Source organism: Anolis carolinensis, chromosome 3, assembly GCF_035594765.1.
Source record: "Anolis carolinensis isolate JA03-04 chromosome 3, rAnoCar3.1.pri, whole genome shotgun sequence".
Lineage (NCBI taxonomy): Eukaryota > Metazoa > Chordata > Lepidosauria > Squamata > Dactyloidae > Anolis > Anolis carolinensis.
Genome location: NC_085843.1, coordinates 63,083,758 through 63,110,908, shown reverse-complemented (window position 1 = coordinate 63,110,908; position 27,151 = coordinate 63,083,758). Strand labels below are relative to the sequence as shown.

Below are 27,151 nucleotides of genomic sequence, written 5' to 3'. Positions count from 1 at the left end.
GAAATCTCTCATAACAGTGAGAGTATTATATATAAAGTGCAATCTTTTTATCATAAATATGGCTAATCAATATGGTTTTGACTTTGATAGTTCTAATATCTAATATTTAAATGATAATACAATGGGCCCTCAATATTTGCTTGGGGCCCCCATATAAATGCATACCAAAATCTATGAATGTTCAAGTGCTGTAGTAAAGTGGCACCCCTTTTATAAAATCTGAGGATCTGTGAAATGGTGGAATGCCACAGCAGGGGAAACCTGCATATTTGCCTAGTGCTTGACATACAGTGGGCTGACTATATCCTGAATACATTACTGATAAAACACATTTAGCATGTTAATTCATATTTTCACCTTTATATTTTCTAACAAATAGTAACAAAGTAATACAAAGAAATGCAAAAGATCTAAATTCTGAGCTACTCTTTTATTTAACAGAATATGAAATGGCAATATACTGTATTTGCAAAATAATGAAGCCAAAATTCTTAAAACTCTAGACTAATGAGCTAAAAGATAAAGAAATCGAGGCTTGAGAGACAGACAAACATTCATAATTTTCACTATTAATGGTTACTGAAACTCACATTACCTGTAATTCTTCTTCATCATCCTCTCTTCGCTCGTAAGTTCCAAATACCTGCATTTCCGCAACATTCCTTCGACCTAGATTTGTTTGTTCAGCCCTTTGTCTACTTCCTGATCCTCTGGATGACATTGAGCTTGAGGAACTGGGATCTCTAGTATTGTTTGATGTTGGAAAGGTAGGTCTACAATATGGAAGAATGTCCTCTATAAAGAAAATGAGATGTCTATGAATATATGTCATTGTCTTCTGTTCTGCTTTAGTATTTACTAGTTAATCATAATCTTGGAGTTTGCCAAATGGGAAACAGACTTCAACTGTTGAGAAGAGCTCATTATCAGTAGCAGGCATACTTTGGTTAGCACAATGATAGTGGCAAATGTAGTTAGATGTCTGCCTGAGGCCTTAATATGATTTTGTTGATATTTGAGAAGACTCAAGCAGATCTTAGTGGATGATGCAATCATTTTGCATCTCACTACAGGAACATAGCCAGATGTTTCTCTGACACTTTTCACATTTTCCACAGCCATGGAATAGCCATGGAATAGCCACGGAGGAGGAAGATAAGTCTGGGGAGAGTTGAATGTCCATTTGTTTGTTAGTTTCGCATGTAGAACTATTACAATATATCGTGACATACAGAATGCTGGCCCATGTCTTCTCTATAACATATAAATGGGCAATCTTCTGCTTCATTGTTCTATGTAATCTGTCCATGTAGTTGGGCAGCAGCAAACAGGCTGCCCAGTCATTCTTCAGGCTGAAAGGGTGTTCTTGATCAGAATGTCAACAAGATTGGGCAAGGGGGGGGGGAGGATTTAATCTCAAGAAATGCAGCCAAGATCGCTTCTCCCTATTATATGTGTATATCGTTTTAAACTGATTTAACCTTGTTAGCTTGTTCAGTATGGGTTTAATGCACTTAAATAAATCAGAAATGTTTTAGAAATTGATTCTATTTGTACCCCATTCCTAGATCTTGTAATAAAGAGTGTGATACAAATATTTTAATAAATAATTAATTTAAAAAACAAAGTTTGAGGGGTGAAAGAGACTTGAACATTGCCTCCCAGCACTGACAGAGAAAGGTTCACATGATTTGTGTGTGTAGGTTTCTATATCTTGGGAGGGAACTAGAGAGAGACAGTGTGTATATGCATGCCTGGGACAGGGAAGGCAAATACATATTCTACCTCTACTAACATACCTCTGTGATCTGCTAAAGAATATGGCCATCCACTTTAAAACTTTTATCCAAATACATACTTGAATGTTGTAATACATTCATTGTGCATACACAACTGACTTCCCTCCTTTCCTCATACTCTTGTTACTGGCAGAGAAAGTACATCCACTGAGAATAGTCCTGCTTCCTTCTGCTTATTGAGTGGTTGCAACTGAAATTCATGATTTCCTGGCTGAGGAAGTATAAAGCTGATGTAATGTGAGACATCGTGCTGGTGCAATGTGTGGATTTTGGTGGAAAATGGTAGGTTTGGAATAAGGAAATAGGTTACATGATGTAAAGATTTTGCACACCCAACTTAATATGTTGACTTAAAACCCAGATCCACTATATACTCTAGTGCAGTGTTTCTCAGATTGTGCACTTCCACGTGTTTTGGATTTCAGCTCCCAGAAATCTCAGCCAGCTTACCACCTGTAAAGAATTGTCCAAAACACTTGGAGCAGCACAGTTTGAGAAATTCTGCTCTAGTGGTTTGCACTGGAACTGGTAGATAAGGGCCTGACACTGAGTCAGGACATTAGATGTTCTCCCTCAGTATAATTCACAATACTGAAAGGCAGCAGTTCTCTAATTTTTATTGGTCCTGCCTTCTGTAAGCAAAGTATATGCTCTGCCACAATGCAATTTAATACTTAAAAAGCCAAAACATTAACTTTAGAATCTAAGTTCTATCATGTTTTGACATTGTCATCTCTTGGGAGTACTTTGACTGGACAGGATGGCCTTGATAGTATATTCTAATGCTATGATTATATTTTCTATCAATAATAATACTTTCAATAAAGTTTAGCCATTTGTAAAATTGGTTTTATGCAGTATCTTAATTTTGTTTGTAGATCTCTAATTCTGTGAGACATTAATGGATACCCAGACTTCACATTTTAAGGTTTTCTAGGGGTGATAAATTACTTGGATATTAAGTGTTTTCGATTTTACCAGCAAGCTTATCACCTGCTTTACACCATTAATAAAGGAACAACTGCAGCACCTCAGAGGATCTTGCTAATGACTTCTGCTTATACTGACCCATGGCCATTCACAATGACCTCCTGCTTTTGTTCCAGTTTAATGAATTTGCTACCCAGTTTCTCTCTTTGTGCATGTGCACATAAGTTCAAGTTAGTAATTACCAAAAGCTGTCTTGCTTTTTTGTTGATAGGTTTCATAAGAGCACATATAGATACATTCATACACAATTCTGCTATCAGACTTTACTAGTTCTCATAAAGAAAAAAATCAGTTGAGTGTGATTTGGTCTATTAATGCATTTTTTTATATGATCTAGCTTAACATTTGTAGTCTGTCAAGATAGTAATGCCCTTTTATTATACTCGCAATATTTTTATTAAAAATTAAATACTTTGCTTTCTTTGACTGCCTTCTTTGTCATTAGGAATGTGAAGAAAACATGCAAATTCACTTTTTAAAAACATAAAAGTACCATAAAGCAAAGAAAGAGGTCCTTTTTGTGTTAAAGTAACTTCTCCAGTTTTCTATGGATATAGAGGAGTGATTGGATACCTTAAAATTGTATTTCATTTGCTTAAGATTTTCTTCCTTATATTTCCTACTTATTGAAGAGTTTAGTGCTCTGTTTGTTTTGTACTATGACATAATTAAATTTCATCAGGTAAGATTGCATGCATATAATAAGACAAAGCAGCTATCCTAGCTTATATGTCAGTGGGGAATGCGATTTGGTGACTACACTTTCACAATTTTATTAATAAATACAAGGGGAAAAAACTTTAATTAACACATGACTAGCATACAAAATCACCTTGGAGAAGATGAGTTTTTGCTGGTGTGCCATCTCGCCTCAGTGCTTTGTTTCCTCTGAGTTTGCTATCACTTTGCTGTTCCTGTGATTCTCGGCGTTCACCTGAACTTGTCCGCATCTCAGAACGGCCTTCAACTCCTTCTTTGCCCTTATAGCCTGCTCCTTTTCTTTCTGTTCTTGGTTCTACAGAAGACAACTTTGGCAACATGACAGGCCGTCCCTCTAGCTGAGATTTGGACTGGGCAGTGGGAGATTTTACAGCCGGAGGTGGCACTGGTGGAGGTGGAAGATCTGCAGGGGGGTGAAAAAGAATAAAAATGTCATCCAGCAACTGTACCATTTCTATTATTTTATTCATTTATACTTGTATGATTTTCCTCTTGGACTAAAACTTAAGGTAAGCTATAATTATAACTATAAAGCTTTTAAACATCTTTGTATTTCTTTTTATAAACTAAACACCTTAACAATTCAGAAATAAATAATTAATAACAACAAGGAATCTTATAAGTAAAGCCACAATGTACGAAATCATGTGGAACAAATAACCTTTTTAACAACTTCCTCTAAAATGTAAGAAAAAAGGTATGTAACTTTCTTTGAGAGGGAATTCAGCCAGTGGTATTGTAGCAGAGATGGTGCCATCCTATCTATCTACCATTCAAGCTTCTCTTAGTGTTACAATATACAGAAAAATCTTAGAGGAAGAGCTTAAATCCATGTTTACTGTTATTTAAGGTCCTTTGGATTTAATTATTTACCCTGCCCTTCAGTCAAAATGTTTCCCACTATGGCTTACAAATAATTCATTTAACAGTTCACTATCCTCAGGCTTGCAATCTAAAAATGGCAAAAAGGATAAGAAAATGGGAAAGCTAGTGGTACACTGTAGTTGGAACATGGAAAAAGGGGCTATCATCAGCCACATTTCTTTCTTTACAAAACATTTCTTTCTTTACCTCTGACGATGCCTGCCATAAATATGGGCAAAGCGTCAGGAGAGAATGCTTCTGAAACACACTAACAAATATCATGTCAGACTACACAGAGAAGCCATTGAAATCCTCAAGCATGTGGACAATTTCAACAGAAAGGAGTAAACCATGAACATTAATAAAATCTGGCTACCAATATTCAAAAACTCTAAAATCAGAACAGTAAATAAGGAACAACACTCTGAAAACAGAGGAATTCCAGACATGAATCAATCAGGGGCAGCTAACACCTCTGAATGAAAGATTCCCCCAGGCAGGAAGAAGCCAGGACATGAATCTGGCAAGGCATTAATGCCAATCAAGGTGATTAATTAAAACATTCACACTGGCCTCTAACAGACAAGAGTTCCTTCTCCCACCCTGGACCTTCCACCGATACATAAACCTTCCTTGCTTAGTTTTTTTCCAATATACCTCAAAACCTCTGAGGATGCTGCCATAGATGTGGGTGAAATGTCAGGAGATAATGCTTCTGGAACATGGCCATACAGCCCAGAAAACACACAACAATTCTGTGATTCCAGCCATGAAAGCCTTCAACAACATATTAAGAAAAATTCACATGCAGGGAAAACACCTCTGAAAAGGTTCCAGGAAATGGAAAACAGAGCACTTGATTCTTTTAATATATGACAACAACATTAATAATATTTTTTTCAAATTATTATTTTATACTCAAATAAAAATAATTCAAATTATTATTTTATACATGTATGTACTCCGCAAGCTATTTTTCTGGTCTGTCATTAAGAATTAATATCTTTAAGAAGGCATGCCACCCAAATGTGAAAACATTGCCTTCCAGAACTAGGAGCTTCTTATTGTTTAATAATATCTCATCCTTCATACACAACAGCACAAGCTACCATAGAAGTAAGAAAGATTTCAAAAGCTCACTACAGGGAAGTAAGACCGAAGCCTGCTTTGCATCAAGAGCACTGGATGCATGTTGATGACAGGAATACATCAAGGGAGCAAGCTGAGGAAAATTAGTCTGCAAGAGGCGTAAGTAGTACTCATGTACTTGTACTGTATGTTATCCCAAACACATCTATTGCACAATGAGGAAGAGCAAAAATGTAAAATCCCTGCTCCTGTAATTTGCAATAAACATATTTTCAAAAAAATAAATGAGAATACTCCCAAATCTCAGAGCAGCTGTGCTTCCATTTAATGGATCTACCAGGTATTTCCTTTCAGCCAACATGAACAATGGGAAAAGAGTGGGCACAATTGTAGTGATTCATATTAAAAGAACATGGTTCATGCATCAAGATATATAAAATGGGCAGGTTATGGTAACTTTCCACAGCAGCAGTGACTAGGATTTTGCTGCAAGGGAAAGATTGCCTGTTTTACTGTTCCATTTTTTTCATAGTTGATGAGAGGAAATTAGGGTTGTTGTATGTTTTCCAGGCTGTATGGCCATGTTCCAGAAGTATTCTCTCCTGACATTTGCCTCTGAGGATGCCTGCCATAGATGTGGGTGAAACATCAGGAGAAAATACTTCTGGAACATGGCCATACAGCCCGGAAAACATACAACAACCCTGTTATCCCAGCCATGAAAGCCTTTGACAACACAGAGAAAATTAGGTTAGCTTTCTGTTACCGGGATGTAGTGCAATGCCAATATATCTTGGGCAAGCACTTCCCAAACACTCAGAAATATAAATTTGCTTTTGTCTTCTATATCTCAAAATGTTGCTGAATTTTTCGTTATACTAATTCCATGCCTTTCTTCTTTTCCTGCTAACACATTCATAAAGCCACATGTGTTCTACTGAAAGTGTAAAACTACATCTGTAGTTTTACAATTTCTAGATGGAGTGGAAACAACTCCATCTAGAAAGCTGTTAGTTGCAGTGGCAGGTTCCATGATTCAGCTGTTGTATTTCTAGGCTTGCTCTTTGCTGGGTTTACGTTAAGTACTCATGAAGGGAAGATAATGCCAACATGAAACTTTTCTCACCTTCATATAATTGTGGCCCTGTTCCAAATCTGTGTTTTATTCACATTACAAATTGCCCCCCTTTTATGCAAGTATTAAAGGTTCAGGAGCTCTATCATTTATATTTGATTGTGTTAGGTCCTATTGCCTTAGGGTAAATTAGGGCAACAACATAGGCATTTACTGAAAACAGTTCTCACATTGAAGGCTAAGGTTAAATCTTATAAGGTTGATTGCTACTTCTATTACTATGGATAAGAGACTTTATGTTCTACAGGCAAAAATGCAACTGAACAACCTCGATTCTACATTGCAATTAAATGATATTGCTTAATGAAGATATCATTCAGAATTCTCTTCTATGGAATACCTTTATCTCTCAAATGCTGGTCTTTCACCATTTTGAAGAATGTTAAATATAAACTGACCACGGAAGAGTCAACTTATTAGAGAAAGGTAACTGACAAGTGCCCAGGACCGGCCCGAGGAAATTCGAAGGGGTACGCAAAAAAATTTTTGCGCCCCCTCCCCTGCGCCGCAGGAGGCGTGGCCAGGACTGGCCCCGCCCCCCGCACCCTAACCCCGCCTCCAACGTGGGCAGCCACGCCTCCCACAGCGCGGGCGGCGTGGGAGGCGGGGCCAGGGTGCGCGGCACGGGAGGCGGGGCCAAACGTGGCCCCGCCTCCTGCGGGGCGCGCCCTGGTGCAGCCAAGCTGCGGCAGGAGTTCTTCCAGGCCGCAGCCTGAAAGGACTCCTGCTGCAGCGGGCGCGCGCCGTGGGAGGCGTGGCTGGTCCTGCCTCCCGCGGGGTGCGCCCTGGCGCAGCCAAGCTGCAGCAGGATTTCTTCCAGGCCGCAGCCTGAAAGTACTCCCGCTGCAGCGGGCGTGCGCCATGGGAGGCGTGGCCGGTCCCGCCTCCCGCGGGGTGCGCCCTGGCCTGGCTGCGCCATGGCACGCCCCGCAGGAGGCGGGGCCAGAGCTGGCCACGCCTCCACGTCACATGGCCCCACCTCCGCCAGGTGTGGCCCCGCCTCCCAGGGGTTCAATAGCGCCCCTGGGAAGGTGGCGCCCAACGCGGGGGCGTGGCCAGCGTGCCATGTTGGGCCGGGCCTGCAAGTGCCTCAAGTTGTATGGCGCTCCTGCACTTGACTGAGATTGAGCATTTCTTTTTAAGAAGGGAATAAGTGCACATTATCCTGTAGGTGCATACCATTGGTTCAATGATGTCATTTTCCCCAACAATAATAATAATAATAATAATAATAATAATAATTTATTTATACCCTGCCACCGTCTCCCCATGGGGACTCGGGGTGGCTTACATGCCCGAACAACATAACTGAACAAAATAAACAACAACATAAACACAATTCACAGTACAAAAAGATAAAAACAGTAATACAATGTAAAACGAGAATATTATAACAGTTAATATCAGTAAACTGCCAGGCACAGTTCTATCATCTACGTAGGTGGAGAAACTGAAGCAGAAATGCAAGAATAAAATGGATTAAAGTGCATAGATGATAAGGACCTAATAAAATACAGGATAGAATTATAATACCATCTGGGGCTGATTATCTAATGACTGTCTCACCAAAGGCCAACCGAAACATCCAAGTCTTTAGTTGTTTCCTGAAGGAGGATAGAGAGGGAGCTAACCTAATCTCCCTGGGGAGGCAGTTCCAGAATCAGGGGGCCAAATCACACAGGGGTGCAGTGAGAACAGCCAAAGGGGTTCTCAAACTTTTTCAGCCACGCAGCCCTTTTTGAAGCAAAAGTGTCTTGTGGAGCCACAAAAAATGTCTATATAATATGTAATGTATATATATCAGGGCTGGACCAGTGTCAGATGGATGGATAGTATTTGTGTGAACTAATTCACACAATGCAAAAAAAAAAAAAGGAAAGAAAGAAAGAAAGACAGAAAGAAAGAAAGAAAGAATACAATATTTAAAAGGAAGAACCATTTTAAGCAACATAACAATTTTTCAGTGGAAAACCCCTGGGCAATCCAGTTCAACACCCTTCTGCCATGCAGGAAAAGCACAATCAAAGCACCCCAACAGATGGTCATCCAGTCTTTGTAGTAGTAGTAGTAGTAGTAGTAGTAGCAGCAGCAGCAGCAGCACCAGCAGAAATCCCAGAAGCCATCCAGCCCAACCCCCCGTTGTTGTTTCTGGCACCTCAAAACTTCAGTTTCTCTGCATTTCTCAGGAGGAGAAAAGAGGAGGAAGAAGAGAACAGCATGCCACTGTGGAGCCTCTCACTATCACCCATGGAGCCCCAAGGGCTCCCCGGAGCACAGTTTGAGAACTCCCGGTCTAGATTATTCTGATCCAGGGTGAATCATTTTTGTGGACCTGAATTTTTTGTTTCTTAATTCTAAAATATATCACAGTATTATAGTATTAGATTTGTTTTGGGGGGTTTTTAACTGCCAATGGTGTTATCAAGGGACAGTGGTGTCTCAGAATCAAAACATTTTAAAAAAAATGCAATTTAGTATACACCACTAAAGACTACTTCAAAGTGATATGCTCCTTATAGAAATCTTTCTTGCAACCTGCAGAGAAAGTAGAGAAAGTTTCATTACAGCACATCATTCCTTGCTGAGAGGAATCCTTCAAATCAAAAAGGAAACTTTTCAGAGGTCAACGCTATTTCACCCCAACAGTATTTATTTAACAGCTCAAATCACAGAGAAATCCAGAATCAATCTGCCTTGTCTGCTGTAAACTGGCACACTTAGTTATTAAAAAAGGAAACAGAAGCCTCCATGGTGAGAAATAAAAAATAAATCACATAGTGACATCAAACCAATATACGGGACTCAGGAACTCGGAGGTAACTAGGAAAGGTCAGCTGTTCTCAACTATTTCATTTATATGTGTCTGCATATTGCTGCATTGTTGTCTGCTTAAAGAAAAACAATTAACGAATGCCATTTTTATAACATGTCCTAAAGGGAAAATTTTCCATATGGGCTTTTTAAAAAGTAATTGTAATTTTCAGCAGTGCTCTAAATGAAAAGATATAGGAACCATGAAAAAATAATTTGAGGAGAAGGGGAATCAATTCACTCAGCTACTTTGAAATTAGAAGAAGAAATTGCAAGTAGTTATTTAAGCTATATCAAATATGAGAGCTTGCTCAGTTCAGTGAAAGGAAATTAAAATTGTCTCATCAAAATACTTACTCAGTTCAATGTTAGACAAAGATAGTTGTTTACTAAGCATTGTAAAACATATATATATAATTTGCATACACATAATTTTATATGTAAAGTCATACAGAGGTCATATTCTGTTTGAACTTCTAAAAACAAGTGCATTCAAGACTCAACAAAGTATTATTATAACCATTCTACCTTAATGCTGATGGCAGCCCAGTTGCTACAGGTTTAAACATATTTCAAGATTATCAGTTTAGTAACAGTATTTTCATTTCAGTACTTAATATTCAGTTACAGAAAAAAATGCCATCCAAACAATCCAATGGACGAAAATGGCATATATCTATAAATTAATCCAAATCAATATAAAACCAGGCTGTTAGCATATTACAGTAGGTCTACGATCTGCTATGTTCAATATTGCCAGAGTTTTGCAGTGGTGTCAAGAGAAAGAAAACAAAATAATTGTCATTATGCTAGTGGGAGGGGAAAGCTGCCAACTCCAGACAGCGTATTTCTTTAATGACTGACTTCCATATGAGTCCCTGAAGTCATGATTTAAAACCTAGATGTCTGGAAACATCTAAGAGCTCAGCATGGTTTGTGGCTTCTTAAAAGGTAGACTTTTTATTTCTACACAAGAGGTGTAAAAAGTCTTCCCCTTATCCCAAAACAGATTAAAGAATGGGGAGAGGATGAGTGCAGAGATGTGGGCAGACCACTGACTCACCTTTTAAATTCAAATAAATAATAAAACTTTATTTTTATCCCATCCTTCCTCACGAGGGGATTCGGGGCAGCTCACAACATATATATAGGACAGGACAAAATTGAGAAGAAGGTAGTTACTTGTAGAGGGGATGGACTATTATGAATAATAATAATAATAATAATAATAATAATAATAATAATAATAATAATTAGTAGTAGTAGTAGTAGTAGTAGAAGTAGTCTGAAATCTTCCTAGAACTGAAGCAATTGCTTTTGAACATAGCATACTGTCTATACCTAACACCAAATATCTGAATGGTACATGAGAAGTTGAAGTACACTGCAGCTTGGTCCATTTCCCTTAGTATAGCCTGCACTGACTGGCAATTGACTCACTAGCATTTGAGACCATCTCCTCTGGATATCCCAGGAGAAGAAGCTGCAACTTCTATAGAAAGCATAACCTCTACTATTGAGTTAAAGTTTTTCCACTGAGATCTGTAGCAGACAGGTATTCCAGTCTGACTCAAAAAAATCTGGTGCTAAATTAGAAGCTAAAGATAATGTAGCTGTAGTGATGTTGAAGGTGGCCCTTCAGTTATAGAGCACATGCTATTCATGCTTTTGGGATCCACTACATATGACAATGGAGTGTATTAATCTAGATGTGCCATTTGTCTTATTTGACTTTAGACAACTTCGTGCATTCACATGCCTTCCTTTCATATTGCTCTCTTTTGTAGAGTGTTCAGAGTTTCTGTGAGAAATAAATGCACCAGGGGAAATCAACCTTGCTGAACCTCTCCTTTCCATTAAAAGCCAAGGGAATAGTGCAAGTAGTCTGCTTCAAGTTAGGAAATTCTTTTATTTCTTTAAAGTTAGGGAAAAGTAGAACTGTTGTTTTAGCTGTAAAAACACACTGCTGTAGAGTTCAGACTGATTTTTCTTTGCCTTTGGAAGGACATGGACCATAAACACTTAATTCTTGATGGAGAAGGAAAGAATGAATATTCTTATGGTAGCAAATGAAGGTGAGGTGGCACATTAAAGGACTCTACAAATATATGAAATTTTGAAATGACACATTAAAAAGATTTTCAAACATCTTGGTTATGAAATTCACTACAGTTCCCTACTAAAAAATTTAAATGGTGGTGTGCCCTATGGAAATTTAATATAAAGATGGAACCAGTGGGACAGGATAAAGACAGGTTGCTTACCTGTAACCATGTTTCTTCGAGTGTACTCTGTGAATTCACACTAGTGGAGAGACTGTGCCTGTGCGGGCTCCAACGGAAACTCTTCCAAGCTAAAACTTTTGAATTCTGGCGGTAACCCCGCCCCCTTTCCCGGAGGGCATAAAAGGCCGCCTTCGGTGCCCACTCTCCAGTTCCTATGCCGCAAAAGGTAACGAGAAAGGGAGAGGTTTGCCTCTGGGGAAGGAAGGGCAGGATTGTGAATTCACAGAGTACACTTGAAGAAACATGGTTACAGGTAAGCAACGTGTCTTTTTTTTCTCGTGTACTCTGTGAATGCACACTAGTGGAGACTAGCAAGCTTAGGTGCTGGATGGTGGGACAGAGCAAACCCGACAGCGAGTTGAATGTCCAAAACCGTAATTTTATTGAGCGCAAACGGTAAAAAAAATGCAAACAAGGGGTCGAAGGAACGACCTAGTGCATATAGGAACATATAAAAAAGAGAGTAGAAAAAGGCCCTCGATACCATGGCCACCTGGTATCTGTGAGGGAAAAAGGCAATATACCCAAACAACTCCACTAGGGATGATGAAAAGTAACAGTATCTCCACAGTACCGAGGAGAGAGACACAACATAAGAGGTAAGTAATGTAAACACTGTAAGTAACATTACAGTGCAAAAGGCATTTCAAGGTAGCCGTCCCTGACCGGGGAGGGCGGTACAACACGGTAACTCAAAATAAAGAAGTGCGAACCATGAGCCATAAGTGTGGTAGTCTTTTTTTGCAACCGAGGGAACAAGACCCGGGGACGGGTTCGAAGGGCATCTCATGACAGGCAGGATGATAATATCGACCTGGCAAAGGCAGAGTCTCTAAGGTTTCTAGAATCCATCCTATAGTGGGAGACAAATGTCGAGGGAGTAGACCAAATTGCCGCTCAACAAATGGGGTCAAGAGGGATACTTCTAAAGAAAGCAGTGGAAGCAGAGAGGCCCCTTGTCAACCTTAGTTGGACCGAAGCTGGGGGAGGGCACTTAGCTAGTTCGTAGGCAAGTTCTATGGCCCGAGCGATCCAGTGGGACCACCTCTGGGGAGAAATTGGGTTGCTCAGTTTGTCCAAGTCGTACGCGACAAAGAGTCTAGGGGTTTTCCGCATAGCCTTAGTTCTTTCCTTGTAAAAAAGGAGGGCCCTCCTGATGTCGAGAAGGTGTAGCTTTCGCTCAAGCGGAGATGATGGGTTGGGGAAGAAAGCTGGGAGCACAATGTCCTGGTTGAGGTGGAATGCGGACACCACCTTGGGAAGGAACGTGATGTCCAGGCAGAGCACGGCACGGTTGTGATGAAACTGGAGGTAGGGTTCATCGACTCAAAGGGCCGCCAGCTCCAATGGTCTCCGGGCTGAGGTGACTGCAACCAGGAATGCAGCCTTCCAGGAGAGGAGATGGAGGTCAGAAGAAGCCATTGGCTCGAAAGGAGGAGACGTCAGCTAGGACAAGACGAGCTCGAGACTCCAGCCAGGCATTGGAGGATGCACTGGGAGGCAGAGGTTGTTGTAGCCCCTCAGAAAGGTTTTCACAAGGTGATCTGAAAACAGAGACAATTGTCCCTGGTGCTGGAAGTACCAGGAGAGAGCTGCTAGGTAAGACTTTATTGAGGCTAGAGAGAGCTTCCACTCTGCTAGAGTAAGAAGGAAGTCCAGGACCAGCGGGACCGAGGTGGAGAGGGCCTCGATGCCACAGAGTCGAAGGAAGGCACGGAACTTGGCAATTTTGTAGGCATAGGCCCTAGAGGTTGCTGGCTTGTGAGCTGTGCGGAGGATTGTCTGGAGGTCCGGGTGGAAGGAGCTCAGGGAAGAATCCTCCAGGCTGTCAAATGTAAGGACGGAATGTCCGGGTGGAGAACTTGCCTGTCCTGAGAGGTGAGAAGGTCCGGAAGTGGTGGGAGTGGGTGGAAGGTCTCAGACGACAGCTGTAGAAGAGCCAGGTACCACGACTGGCGTGGCCAGGCAGGGGCTATGAGGATCGCCATCGCCGAGGTTAGACGAAGTCTCTCCAGTACCTTCGGAATCAGCGGAAATGGAGGAAACAGGTAGAGGGGCTCGATGGACCAGTCCAGAAGAAAGATGTCCCCTAGACAACTGGGGGCTGATCTCGGAGGCAGCCTCGCCCCGAACCGGGGGAATTGAGCATTGCTGGGGGGGGGGGCAAACAAGTCCAGGGCTGGCCATCCCCATTTTGGGAGTCTGAGGGGAAGGAAAAAGCTCCTGGCGGGCTTGCCGGTGCTGGATCATAGGCTGAGGCTGAGGGGCTCTGACCACCGTATGGGTCGAGCAGTCAGGTGATACTTGAGTCTCACCCTCATACGAGAGACGAGGCGGGGACCGAGTGTTGCACCGGTTGAATTGGAGACAATCTCCTTGACGATGCGGCCGAAGAAGAGGGGACATCTCTCCAGGAAGAAGCAGAGGAGGATGAGCGCTGGGTCATGCGCTTCTTCGATGGGGGCTGTTTAGATGGGGCCCTCATGGATTTCTCCGGTGTTGGCAGAATAGGACAAACTGCTGCCGAGTCGCATTGGGCTCGGCAAGATTCCTCCTGGGCCCTCTTAAAAGCAATTTTCATCGCAGACGTCAATGGTGGTGAAGCCAGGTGAGAATGGGTCTACACCGTTGAGGCAAGAGAGCTACACGTCGAGGAAGGACCGACCTTACCCGACCGGGTCGAGACAGTGGCCGTGGTCACTGTACAAGGAGGTTTCGCCGGTTTGGCAGTCTTCGAGGCCTTCGAGGTCTCGGAGGCCTTCGAGGAAATGGATGAGGCCTTTCCAGGTCTTGCAGCCATCAAGGTCGAGGCCGAGGCGGTGGATTCAGGAGCAAGGGATTTCTCATAAAGAGCCGCTCTGAGTCTGGCAGCTCTGTTTCTCCTTGCTTGGGCCGTAAATGCCAGGCAGATCCGACAGGAACCGACGACGTGACTTTTGCCAAGACAGATAGGGCACTTGGCGTGGCCATCAGAATCAGGAATCTTAGTGGCACATTAAGTGCAGCACTTAAAGCGCATAGTCGACATAGAGAGAAACGAAGAGTTCGATGTGAGCTTTTGTGGTGGAAAATAGGAACTGGAGAGTGGGCACCGAAGGTGGCCTTTTATGCCCTCCAGGGAGAGGGGCAGGGTTACCGCCAGAATTCAAAAGTTTTAGCTTGGAAGAGTTTCTGTTGGATCCCGCGCAGGCACAGTCTCTCCACTACTGTGCATTCACAGAGTACACGAAGAAAAAACAAAGATTTGAGGTTCAGTGATAACACGATGCTGTCTTGCATCTCTGATTCCAAGGAATCTATTTTGAAACGTAATCCAGACAAAACATTCTTGATTAGACCAGGATACAGAGATCCAACCTGTTCTGGATGAGGTTACACTCTGCTTGAAATGTCAGGTTCATAGTTTCGTATAATCTTCAATTTCATTCTGAACCATGAAGTCCAGGTTTCAAAGGTGGTCTGGACTAATTAGTTCCCCTAGTAAAGACATTTTTATATTAAAAAAAGATTCAAATGTGTAACAGACTAGTAGAATATGCCATTTTCCAGAATATTGACGGCATCATTGAAAAAGAACAAAAGCAAAATAAATGAGCTATATTAGGTCATTAGCCAAAAGAAGCTCCTTGCTAACAAGAACAGGTTAGCCATTTCAAGCATTTCTGCATCAATCTTTTGTTCTTACAGGATAAAATTACCATGCATGGCTTCATAGCCTACTCTATACATGCATCATTCATATGCATATTTATCCTTTAAAAATGAGGTGGGTATATCTTTCAAAGGATTCTGTATCCAGAAAAATCAGAATTGCCAATTTATCTTAATATTAGAAATATTATTGAATACATTTCTGTGCTCTGTGCAGAAGATTTAAGAAAATACCTGCGTAAAATGTGCTACAATAAGCCCATGCTAGAGGATACAGAACATATTGATGAGGTCTGTCGGAGAAGTTGTAATTTTAGTGCTATGCCATCTAGCTTTGTATATATACAAATACTTCTAACACAATATTGCCATCAAATACAGCTCACTGTCATTCATTTCTATTATAGAAAAAAAAACCCCCAAATAACGATGCAGAGCTCTTGACAAGATTTCTCCTTTGGTATTCTAGCCGGCACAGATCTATCCGTATCAAGGTTTGATGCTTAGTCAATTTTTCATATAGAGCCTCACCAGTAAAACTAATATAACTTGTTAAAACATCTATAAATTCTTGCAAAAGGCCATCATGGGGGCTCCATAAATATATACTTCCTGGCATAGTTTGGGAATTTATACCATTTATTCTTTCTCTACACAAAAACCAACCAAACCAAAAAACCCACCTAAACAAGCACGCAAAAACCTGCTTTAATAACCTCTTGAAATCAGATAATACTCTGACAATTCGGTTTCACTGACAAAAGGAGCCTGGGCAGAAGCCAAGAGGCCCAGGTGCATTGTGTCATGCCACTATTTAATGTAGTCTAATATCAGATAGACGTTACTGAGAGAAAATACTCAGAATAAAGTACAGATAATAGCATGGACAACCACTCATTGCAAAATTACTTTTGCTCATCATGCTGTGCGCTTTGTATTAAATTTTTCTGTCAAGTGGCAGGAATCACAGGGAGAAGTGGCTTGAAAACCCCTTCTTGTAACCCTGGATAAGTATCTATAATATTAGGCTTTCATATGATAATGGCAAATGATGCCTCTCTTTGAAAAAATTCTGACTGGTAATGAAAGTCCTAATCAGATTGTTGTTGTTGAGTATTGCAGGGTGTGTGTATGCAATGCTTTTGCTACCACCTTGATCCCTTTTAGTGAATTTAGAAAACTTGACATGATGTGTAAATCTTTGGGAATATAGCTCACGTAAATTTCCAACAAATGCCTTTGGTTGTTTTATGAAACTGAAAGGTGGTGGTTTAATAAAAGCTGGCCCTCCTGAGGCATTTTCATTAAAGGCTCTCTCTAGACAACATCACAATGTTTGCATTATCCTTCTGTGCTCCCCAGAGAATACAAGCATTACCTTTTCAGCAGGAGTCGATATTGTGTGTGAAGGCATGAGAAGAGATGATTAGGTTTCGCCTTTTGGTGCACATAGTAACCACATGGAACAATACTATGGTTAGGATTAAAATTCAATGTGTTCTCTGACTTCTATTTGAATGTTAAATTGTTTCTTTGAGGGCGGAAATTACACTATAGAGGATTTATTTTAATGAAGATTTTAATCTCATGCATGCATTATTTGCCATTGTTGTACTCATTTGTGGTGTCTGCTCTCCAACACAGTGATATTTAATAGTTGATTAGGGAATTACAGAGAACAAGTACACTTTTTATGTATGTATGTTCCAGAGAATTCAGGACAGGCTGAAAACAAAGGCAATGCTTACTATGTGCTGTGTTGAATGAGAATAGCAATAGAAATACAAGCTGCTTTTCAATTAGCTTTATAAAAATATTTCTGTGCCCAAAAGAAGAATGCAAATCGAATGACAGTATTTACCATCTGTGTAGACTTCTCTGCGCAGATGTCCTTGCTGGTGTTTTTGCTTTTTGGCAGGTCGGACCTTCTGAATTACAGCAGCACTCATGTTGCTGTCAGTAGAGATGGGGCTGGTGGGCCTAGGGCAGTGTGAAGCATGGTAATGTCTACGACCTGGAATGAAAGCAGCACACAGCATCTCAATTTATTTAGTTTCTCTGAAAGAGAAATTGCTTCTCCATTCTGTGAATGAAAATCTTGTTGTATAATGAACAACACTAACATGATTCCCCATTACACATTATCGGGGACATAATATTCCACAATAATCACATTTAAACATAGTAGGCAGCGTTCAAAATTTTCTTGCTCTCTGCTTTTGTAGGTTTCAGGTTGGACTAGTTTTCACATGCATGGGAAATAGGAATAAGTTGCTGTTCTTTTCTCCAAAATGTTTGGAACCAGATGTGTTTAGGCTTTTAAAATTTTTTTGGAATACAGTAGAGTTCCGGTTAACCGAGACTCTGTATTATTTGAGGCGCCGCCGGGGCTGCCCCTCCCTCTCCCTTTCCTTCTCTTGAGTTCGAGAGAAGGAGAGGGAGAGGGAGGAGGAAGCACCCCGCGATTGCTGCTGCCTAGCAACACTCATGGGGTGCTTCCCAAGGAGCGAGGGCTCACCAAGGGATGGGGCTCATCCCTCTGCAAGCCCTCGGCACAGGGATGTCCCTCAGCGAGCCCTCACACCTTGGGAAACACCCTGCAAGCGTTGCTAGGCAGCAGCGATCGCGGGGCGCTTCCCTAAACCAGATTGCCGGGAGGGATAATAGGGCATCCCTATTATCTGAGCAGTTCGGTTATCTGAGATTGTGCCCGCCCCTTTATCTTGGATAACCGGAACTCTACTGTACTTGTATTTTCATTAAGGTACATAATGAAATATCTTGGAAATGAAACCCAAGTCTTAACACAAAATTTGTGTATGTTTCATATGCAGCCTTTCCATACTACATAGCCTGAAGATATATTATGCAATATTTTAATAATTGTTACATTTTCACTATCTATAAATGGCAATCTGCCTCATGTCTCTTTGTACAGTTTCTCTACCTGAGGAGGGAAAGCTTGAAGGGGAGGAAGGGGAGGGAACCACAGAGCCCTTCAGTATGCCCAAGCGCTCCACGAAGCACACTTTGAAAGCCACTGCCTTAGATTTTCAGAATGGGGCTAGACAGAATGGGCAGACAATCTTTCTGAGCTTTCAAATTTATTTAGCAAAATTGAGATCTCCTAATTATTTGAACGGATGGTTTAGAAATGAAACAGATATGTGAACACTTCTACAACAACTTATACAATTCCAAAATGCAGGTAGTCAAAGTCAAACCACATGTTGAGACAGAAGAAATCCCGATAGTATTATTGAGTGAGGTAGATGCGGCCATACATATAATGAAGCCAGCTAAATGACTAGGAAAGAACGGAATAAGAATAGAGCACCTAAAGCAGGGAGGTTATAACCTTCTAAACGCTATTGCAAAATGTTTTACACAATACTTATGAAGTGCCATCTAACCTAAAGATTGGACAATGTCTGAATACACACTTCTAATGAAGAAAGGAAATAAAAAAATCCTTAGCAACGATTGTCCTATTACACTCCTCTCTCAACTATATAAACTGTTCACAGAGATCCTGCTACAAATAATATATCAAAATGTGGAAATCACTATAGAGTGGGATTCAGACATGGCTACCCCACCCTTCATCACATCCATGCAGTCAAACAGCTACTGGAAAAAAACAGAGAATATTGAGTTCTAGTTTGTCTTGCTTTTGTTGATTACCAAAAGGCCTTCAACTCAACTAGTTGAGATAAATGATATCCTTAATGTTGTGCACCAAGCCTATGTGTACATCATAAAAGGTATCAATACAAGGTGCAGATCAGATATTAAACTGTTGTCAGAAGTGTGCTATATCAGAATAAACAAAGGAGTACGACAAGGAGACACAATATCACCAAAACTGTTTGCGGCGACTTTAGAAAGCCTCTTCCGAAAAATTTAATTTAAAGGCGGAATTTCAATTGATGGTGAGCAACTTTCTCCCCTTCACAGACAATGGCATCCTTTTCACAAAATATCCGGAAGACTTACAACATGATCTCCAGCAACTAGCTTGACTCTCAAAATTAGTAGGACTGGAAATAAAGAAAATGAAATGAATGAAAAATGAGCAGTGTGTCCAGGGCCACATCATTATAAACGGAGATGAAATTGAAGAAGTTACTGAATATGTATATCTTGGTCAACAAATACAGTCGAATAATTTGGCAAATGGTAAATGGGTAAGAAGACATAAGGCTGCTTGGACAGCTTTTAATAGAAACTGGACAGTGCTAACAGATTATAAACTGCCAATGAAGATCAAAGCAGATATTTTCAACACTAGTCTTACCAGCAATGTTATACACATCTGAAGCATGGGCAACATCAAAGTTAGAGGATGAAAAACTGGCGGCGACTCAGAGAACAATGGAAAGAAGGATGTGTGGTGTGACAATAAGAGATAAAGTCAGTAATAAGAGCTGTGTCAAAGAACCAGGCTACATGATGTGGTCAATGAAATCTAGGAAGCAAAAAGATGATGGGCAGGGCATATAGCACGAATAAAAGACAACAGATGGACATGTCGACTAACGAACTGGATACCAAGAGACCACAAGAGACCCTTGGGCAGACCTTGTACGCAATGGGATGAATCAGTGGTTAAGCTATTTGGCCAGAAAGGGAAAAGAAAAGCACAGGAGTATATTTTTTGGCAAATGGTAGATTTGCATGAAGCCCAAAAGAGTGGATCAATGACAAATCGGATAGGATTATTTGAAACAACTTGAATTTGAGATAACCAATCTGAATTTTGAGAAATTATCAATCTCTAGATACTGCTGAGAAGTGAAGACCTCTACCTGAACTGCATTTCTTTGACTTTTGTTGAGTGCCATCAAACTTCACAATAGAAATGGCCAGCACCAATCTTAAGCCTTTGTAAATTTCTGTAACTGACAATGTATTACTTGAGAGTTCAAAATAGAATCACCACTTTGCTAGGTCAGTTCCAAAAACTTTAGCACTTTGGCTTTATACTATGCAAAGAATATTTTGAGGGATGTCCCCTGAGTTTCCACATTTTTATGGACCTAGTCTGCTAGATTATGATGGTCCCATGTTTGCATCATATTACAAACTAAAAGCAGGATGCACATAAAGATTTTTACCCTAAATTTCCTTACAAAGGAGAATTTGTTTTCCTGAAGGAATAAGGGCCTGTAGGTAATCTAGCTATGTGCATTTTATATGTATTGACAGATGCACATCTTAAACCACCCCTCTGATGTTCTTGCAGAAAAAAAAAACCAAGAGAAAATACAGGGCCGGCCGGAGATATTTTTCAATGTTAAGCGGGGGTGCTGAAAAGCGCCCCCGCCACCGGCCCCGCCTCCCACGCCCTGGCCCCGCCCAGCGTGCCCTGGCCCCACCTCCCACGCTGCGTGGGAGGCGGGGCCAAGGTGAATAGTGCGGGAGGTGGGGCCAGAGTTGGCCCCGCCCCCCGCCCAGCGTGCCCTGGCCGCGACCAGGAAGTAAGGGCCAAATGGCCTATCTGTGCTGTGCGCATGCACACAGCACAGATAGGCCATTTTGCCCTTAGTCTACAAACTAAGGGCCAAATGGCCTATCTGGCTGTGCGCATGTGCACAGCCAGATAGCCCATTTTGCCCTTAGTTTGTAGACTAAGGGCAAAATGGCCTATCTGTGCTGTGCGCATGCGCACAGCCAGATAAGACTTTTTGCCCTTAGTTTGTAGACTAAGGGCAAAAAGGCCTATCTGGCTGTGCGCATGCGCACAGCACAGATAGCCCATTTGGCCCTTAGTCTACAAACTAAGGGCAAAATGGCCTATCTGTTTTGAGCGGTTTGGCGCGGGCGCGGGGATTGAAGCCCCGCGCCAACAGCAGAGGCATCGGTGGCGCTACGGGCCGCTTATAATCAACCGGCCCTGAGAAAATATCAACATTACAAAAGAATCTTCAAATTATTAAAAAAGTATGGCTACTTGTATTTTAAAATATATTATTTCTCTAGAGAACTGGAAGGAGAATGAAAAGATGGTTATAGTTTTGTTTGATCTCGTATTTAAACTAATTCACATGGCACCATTATTTTGAGCTACATCATTTCTATAGTTAATGACAGTGTTTTGGTACTTCTTTTTACCTTTGCTTGTTGGAGCCTAGTGAATATTTTAGTGAATGGATGTTTAAAAATGTTATGAATATTACAATATTACTTCCCCCCTCCCTCTTTTAATCATGTACTCTGAAAACACCGGGAGTACATAAGCCTGTTTTCATGGACTCAAATAGTAAGGATGTGTTGTTTAAATATAATCTCTCTTCTTGCTTTTGTAGTTTTTTTTTTGGTAAGACTCATCAATGTGCAAGTGTGCGGTTTTAAAAAGTATTTCTTTTAGCTGGATGTGAAAGCACAATGAATAAAAAAGCGAGCAATCTAGGATTTGCCAAAGTTCATTATATATTTTCCAGAAATTGTTTTGATGTCTCACTGTAAACAGAAGTAGCCGCCGGTGGTTTGAATCCGGGGAGAGCAAGTGAGCTCCCTCTATTAGATCCAGCTCCCCATTTGGGGACATGAGAGAAGCCTTCCATAAGGATGATAAAACATCAAACATCTGGGTGTCCCCTGGGCAATGTCCTTGCAGATGGCCAATTCTCTCACACCAGAAGCGACTTGCAGTTTCTCAAGTCACTCCTGACACGAAAAAATGGACCAAAAAAACCCCTGTAAACAGATATGCATATTCACATGCATATCCTCAATTGAGGTGTATTTTAGAAATAATTTTCACCAAAACACACTGATCATATATCTAATGGATTATCCCAGATCAAATATTAGGAATGACTGACTGAGAACAAACCTCCTGCAGCATCTTGCATTTGACGCCTTGCTACTTTAAGACCAGCATATTCTGCTGCTGCTGCAACAGCTTGTGCAAAATCTGCATCTGTAAAAAAGGATCCGTCTGATGAGCTAACACTAGATCGTCCGCTTGAAATGTTGTCATCTTCTGAAGCTGAACCCCATCCATTGATCATGGAACCTGTCACTGAACTCTCAAGATCTCCCACACTGGAAGCAGGCGTTTGCTCAAGGCCACGCAAAAGAAGCCTTCTGTTTTGCATCTTTGCAACTTCTATGTCTGCTTCATCTTCTTCCTCTTCTGGTGCATCAGTATCCATGTCTGATACAAGAGGCCCCGAAATATAGCCATAGGTATGTGGTGGAGAAATTGGCCGTGGCGGTGGAGGAGGACTCACAGGTTGACGCCTGTTAACAAATAAACTGTCAAGTGTTAATATTTGTGTTCATTTTTATTAATTTATATTTTCTTCTTTTTGTACATTCTTGTGACAAAACTAGTTGACCACTATACAAAGTGGGAACGTGATTCACCTTACTTAATGATTAAAATGGGGAGAGGTGACAACTCATCTTGTGGAGTGAGGAGCAGGTAGTAGATTACAGAAACCTTGTTTAAATTGTACATGGGCAGAAGATAGATATGGCTCTAGTAGATTGATGGATTGACCTGAGTGACTTGCAATAGATGTGCCAGGATTTCTCAAACAAAATTTTTGTAATTGGGTTTGAGAAACCCTAAACTGTACTTCTGAAATTAATAAAGCTTGGGACAACAAGCTTTGAATTATTATTATTGAGGGACTGATTCAGTTATGGGATCCAAAACAAATCCATTCATTCTGATTGGTTTAGGTTTCCCCTAACGTTAAGTCCAGTCATGACCGACCCTGGGGGTTGGTGCTCATCTTCATTTCTAAGCCAAAGAGCCGGCGTTGTCCGTAGATCCCTCCAAGGTCATGTGGCCGGCATGACTGCATGTGATTGAATGTCTTTTATAACTAGCTCTGGTTGATGAACCTCAGTGTTCCATTAGAAATAATTATATAAATCTGAAGTCTCTCTTTTCATTTTAGATAAACACATAATTTTGGGGAACATATCTGAATGTGACATCATTTCAAATATTTAAACATAGACATCCTGTCCCCTCTCAGCCTTCTTTTCTCCAAGGTAAGCATATCCAGCTCCCTAAGCCGCTTGTCATAAGTCTTGGCTTCCAAACCAATGGAAGGCCAATAGAGACTATAATAAAAGCATTTTAATTGCCACTCTGAATTTTCTTCGAGATGTAACAATAGAAGAACTGCATCTAGGATATGAGTTAGCATCATAAATTTTTTAAAATTATGACTGATAATATTTTAGCAACACACCTCCGATCTTGTGGGTGCTGCAAGTGCCCTATTTCCTCTTGGCAATCTTGTAACATTGGCTGGAGTTCTTCTTGTGGGGAAGGAGTGAGTGTGGCAGTTGACTGATGACTGTAGGACACTGCGGCTGGAGATGAAGCTGCTCCTCGAACTGGTGGCGTGGGACCTCTTTCATCCTCTTCTTCTTCTTCCAGTTCATCCTGCTGTAAATATATCCTAGCTGGTGGTACTGGGCATGGGATCTCCTGGTCATAGCTAAGAATGCATTGAGTAATATAAATATAGAACATATGCTTGAGTTAACATATAACATATTCCCTTCAATTAGTTTAAAGACTGAAATCTACTCTATGCCATTACGAATCCTTTCCTTCACTGAATTAAGTGAATTTATGTCATTACATCAGCAAAATATTTATTCATGAATTATTTTTGCCACTTACCTTTCATTCACAGATAGGCTATATTCTTCACTATTACTATGTGGAGGAGGATGGATAGGGGGTGGTGGAAGTAGGTCGGCCCAATTCATACCAGCTTGCTTTGATGCTTTAGGGGTTCTAGCACCCTTTTTATGCCCTTGGCTCCCTATGAAGAAATATTAATATCATTATGAAGTAGTCACTGGAATAAATTGTTCATCAGTCCTTTAATACCATCTTCTGAAAAATGTATCCAAGGGTTCATTAGATGATTATTCATGCTTACATTATTCAGAATATGTAATATTTTAAGTAATGCTTGTTACTAATGTTGGTTTCTACTGGACTCTGTAGGCATCTAAACATTTAATGACTACAAACACATTATGTTTATATTAATAATTGTGTTTTCAGTGTAATATTTTTTTTTACTTTTATATTATACATCATTTTCTGTAATGAATTTTAACACACATACAAAATGCTAATAAATTGAATTATAAATGTATGAAGCACATTAGAGCTATAAATGAACTTTACAAGCAATATAATTAACACAATCTTTCTACAGCTATTAATTGTATTATAGATTATCCTCTAAAACAAATGAACTGTAGATCGTGTCTCCAAAATATTTTCCTGTTATTTAATTACTAAAACGTAACACACAATGTCATAAAGATACAATCTATTAGTGTTCCAGTGTTAAGTAAGTGACAATATATAATTTATACTTGTCCAATGAAATGTTTTAGGCACAATCAGGTTACTAAACGTATTCCAAATGGCAGGTGCAGTTGAAAAGAATTACTGAAAGAACTAAAATAACCCACAATAAAAGTAGCAGAAAGAAGTATGTCATAAATGTTTTCAACCACTCATCATGGAAAATTATGGCTTAGAGTAGAGTGATATAAGCAGTAGCCATGTGAGCAGCTTTGGAGAAAAGACCAATTATTCAGGTGCTGATACACTTGGAGTGGAAATCTGAAATGAGATTTAATCAAAATTGGCACTTGAGAGATACTCTACTAATTTGTACACTTCTAGGCATGCTTGTACTTACTGGCATGCTAAATTTCAATTATAGCTTTTTTAATGCTTGATTTTTTGATACATTTTATGTAGTTATATGTATTTATTTCAAGCATTTTTACTCAGTTCTTTAGTAAGAGCTGTCTGTACAGATAAATAGAAAAACTGCATTAGATCTAGACTATGAAGGTAGGTGTGGTTTAGCAATCTTCACATTCTCGATCTTAATGTGCACCTTTGTCTTTTCCTAACACGTAAGTATGCACACAGGTAAAGAAGTGATGGAATTTGCTTGCAGACAGAGACAAATAAGGGTTACACAAAGAACTGATGGGAACCATACAGCAGAACAGTGCTGAGTAGCCTGCTATGTCATCTATGAGTTACAGCTATTCTCATCACACTTGAGCATTTTTCTACTTTAATCCACTTTAAATGCTATGACTGCCTCCTACAGAATTCTGGGGTTTGTAGTTTAGGGAGTCCCAAGGCTTCTCTGAATGAGTAGGGAATGAGATCCCTAATCTACAAACCCCAGAATTCTGCAGTGACTGCTTCCTGCAAAATTCATGAGTTTGTAGTTTAGGGATGGGCCTTTAAATTGCTCATCTAGAAAAGTCCTAGCCCTCCCTAGGAGTGAGAACAGGCAGGAGTGAGAACAGAAGCAAGGAAAAGGGTGGATTTTGGAAGGGGATGGCTGAGAAAATGTGTAGTTTCATTGGGCAGAAGTTTTATGCAATGTCTCCATAATCCAGGATCTTAAGCCATCATTGATTAAGCCATCATCATCTCATCCCTCAAACATAAAGGAGTTAAATTCGTTTTATTTAACATGAAATATGATTATTATTTTTGTTGAAACAGATCAGTTTTTAATAGGGATAGATGAAACGTGCATTTTAAAAGGAAAGAACAGATGCCTCATGACAATTCAGTATGATATATTACAAAGTATTTCCCGGGCTTGTACTGCACAGATTCGAAAATGTTTTGCCTTGCAGTAATTCTAGTAAAAAAAATAGCAAACATTTTCATTTTTTTTTAAACATTTCAGTTTCCAACTCTTACCTACTGCTGTTGTTACATCAATTCCATTATTATGAAAAAATAGATACTTCATTGTAAACAATATTTGTAGAAACCACATGGAAGAAAAAAAGATTTTGATGGAGTGACAGTGGAACTGACATTTGTCATATCCCAAATTCCATATATGTTCTATATATAAATGTAAGAGGCTGGACCCAAGGAAAATCTTATTGTTTATTAAAATTATTGAGCTGTAAACAAACTGCAACATTTCCTATTCAATTGTGAAAAGCTGTGTCAAAATGCAAGGGTAAAGCAAGGCTGGGGGGCGGGAGAGTGTCTGAGAAAATGCCCCCCCCCTTACTTGTTTGTGCTCATTTGCTCACAAATACAGGCAGTTGCTGCTTCATTGTTCTTTTTAAAGATTTTTTTCTTAGCTGTGACACTAACAGATCATGTGAGCAAGACAATGACTGCTGAGGAGACAATGCATTTTATCTATGGCAAATGAAACCCTCATTAATCTAACACTGAATGAAGAGGGGAGTTATTCTGTGATCCCTTGACTTTCAGAGACTCAGTGACTTGTTGTATTGGTGGGCTGTATGGCAACACAGTTCTTTAAATATAGCTAAGGATGCTGGGTAATATTTCTGCACATTCACTATTTATTGGAACAGGAATGGAATATAATTGACATGTCCCCATGAATATTTAAAAACATGTTCTGTCTATCTCTGCCAATACTGATTTCAATGGGTTTGTGTTTACCAGCCATATTCTATGGAAAGGTAATTTAATGTAATTAAACACTCATATTGGAAAACTGCTTATGGAGGTCCATTTTCCTAGTTGCACAAGTAGGTTGCATGTGTTGTTGTGCATAATTCAGAGATAGTATTGGTGCCAAGTGAATGGCACCACTGAATACTGGGCAGTGTTCGATGTAATCTGAATGTTCATCTTGCTGAAAGAAATTTACTTTGGATAGGAATGATGGTGTAGATTTGAGTGCTACACTTCAGCAGTGGAAAGGTGGCATATAAATCATAGAATCAGATGGTTGGAAGAGATCACAGGGGACACCTAGCCCAACCCACTGCCATCC

The 27,151-nt window shown here is 40.3% G+C and overlaps 1 protein-coding gene across 3 annotated transcripts in view; it reads right to left on the bottom strand.

Moving 5' to 3' along the window:
• robo1 (roundabout guidance receptor 1) overlaps positions 1 to 27,151 on the bottom strand; it is a 922,568-nt gene that overhangs the window by 1,960 nt on the left and 893,457 nt on the right. For all 3 annotated transcript variants that reach the window (XM_062974986.1, XM_062974987.1, XM_062974988.1), the window contains 6 exons: positions 24,001 to 24,145; positions 23,561 to 23,812; positions 22,183 to 22,592; positions 17,206 to 17,358; positions 3,622 to 3,912; positions 596 to 795 (listed from right to left, as the gene is read on the bottom strand). In XM_062974986.1, the coding sequence (XP_062831056.1) occupies positions 596 to 795; positions 3,622 to 3,912; positions 17,206 to 17,358; positions 22,183 to 22,592; positions 23,561 to 23,812; positions 24,001 to 24,145 (1,451 nt within the window). The remainder of the gene's footprint in view (positions 1 to 595; positions 796 to 3,621; positions 3,913 to 17,205; positions 17,359 to 22,182; positions 22,593 to 23,560; positions 23,813 to 24,000; positions 24,146 to 27,151) is intronic.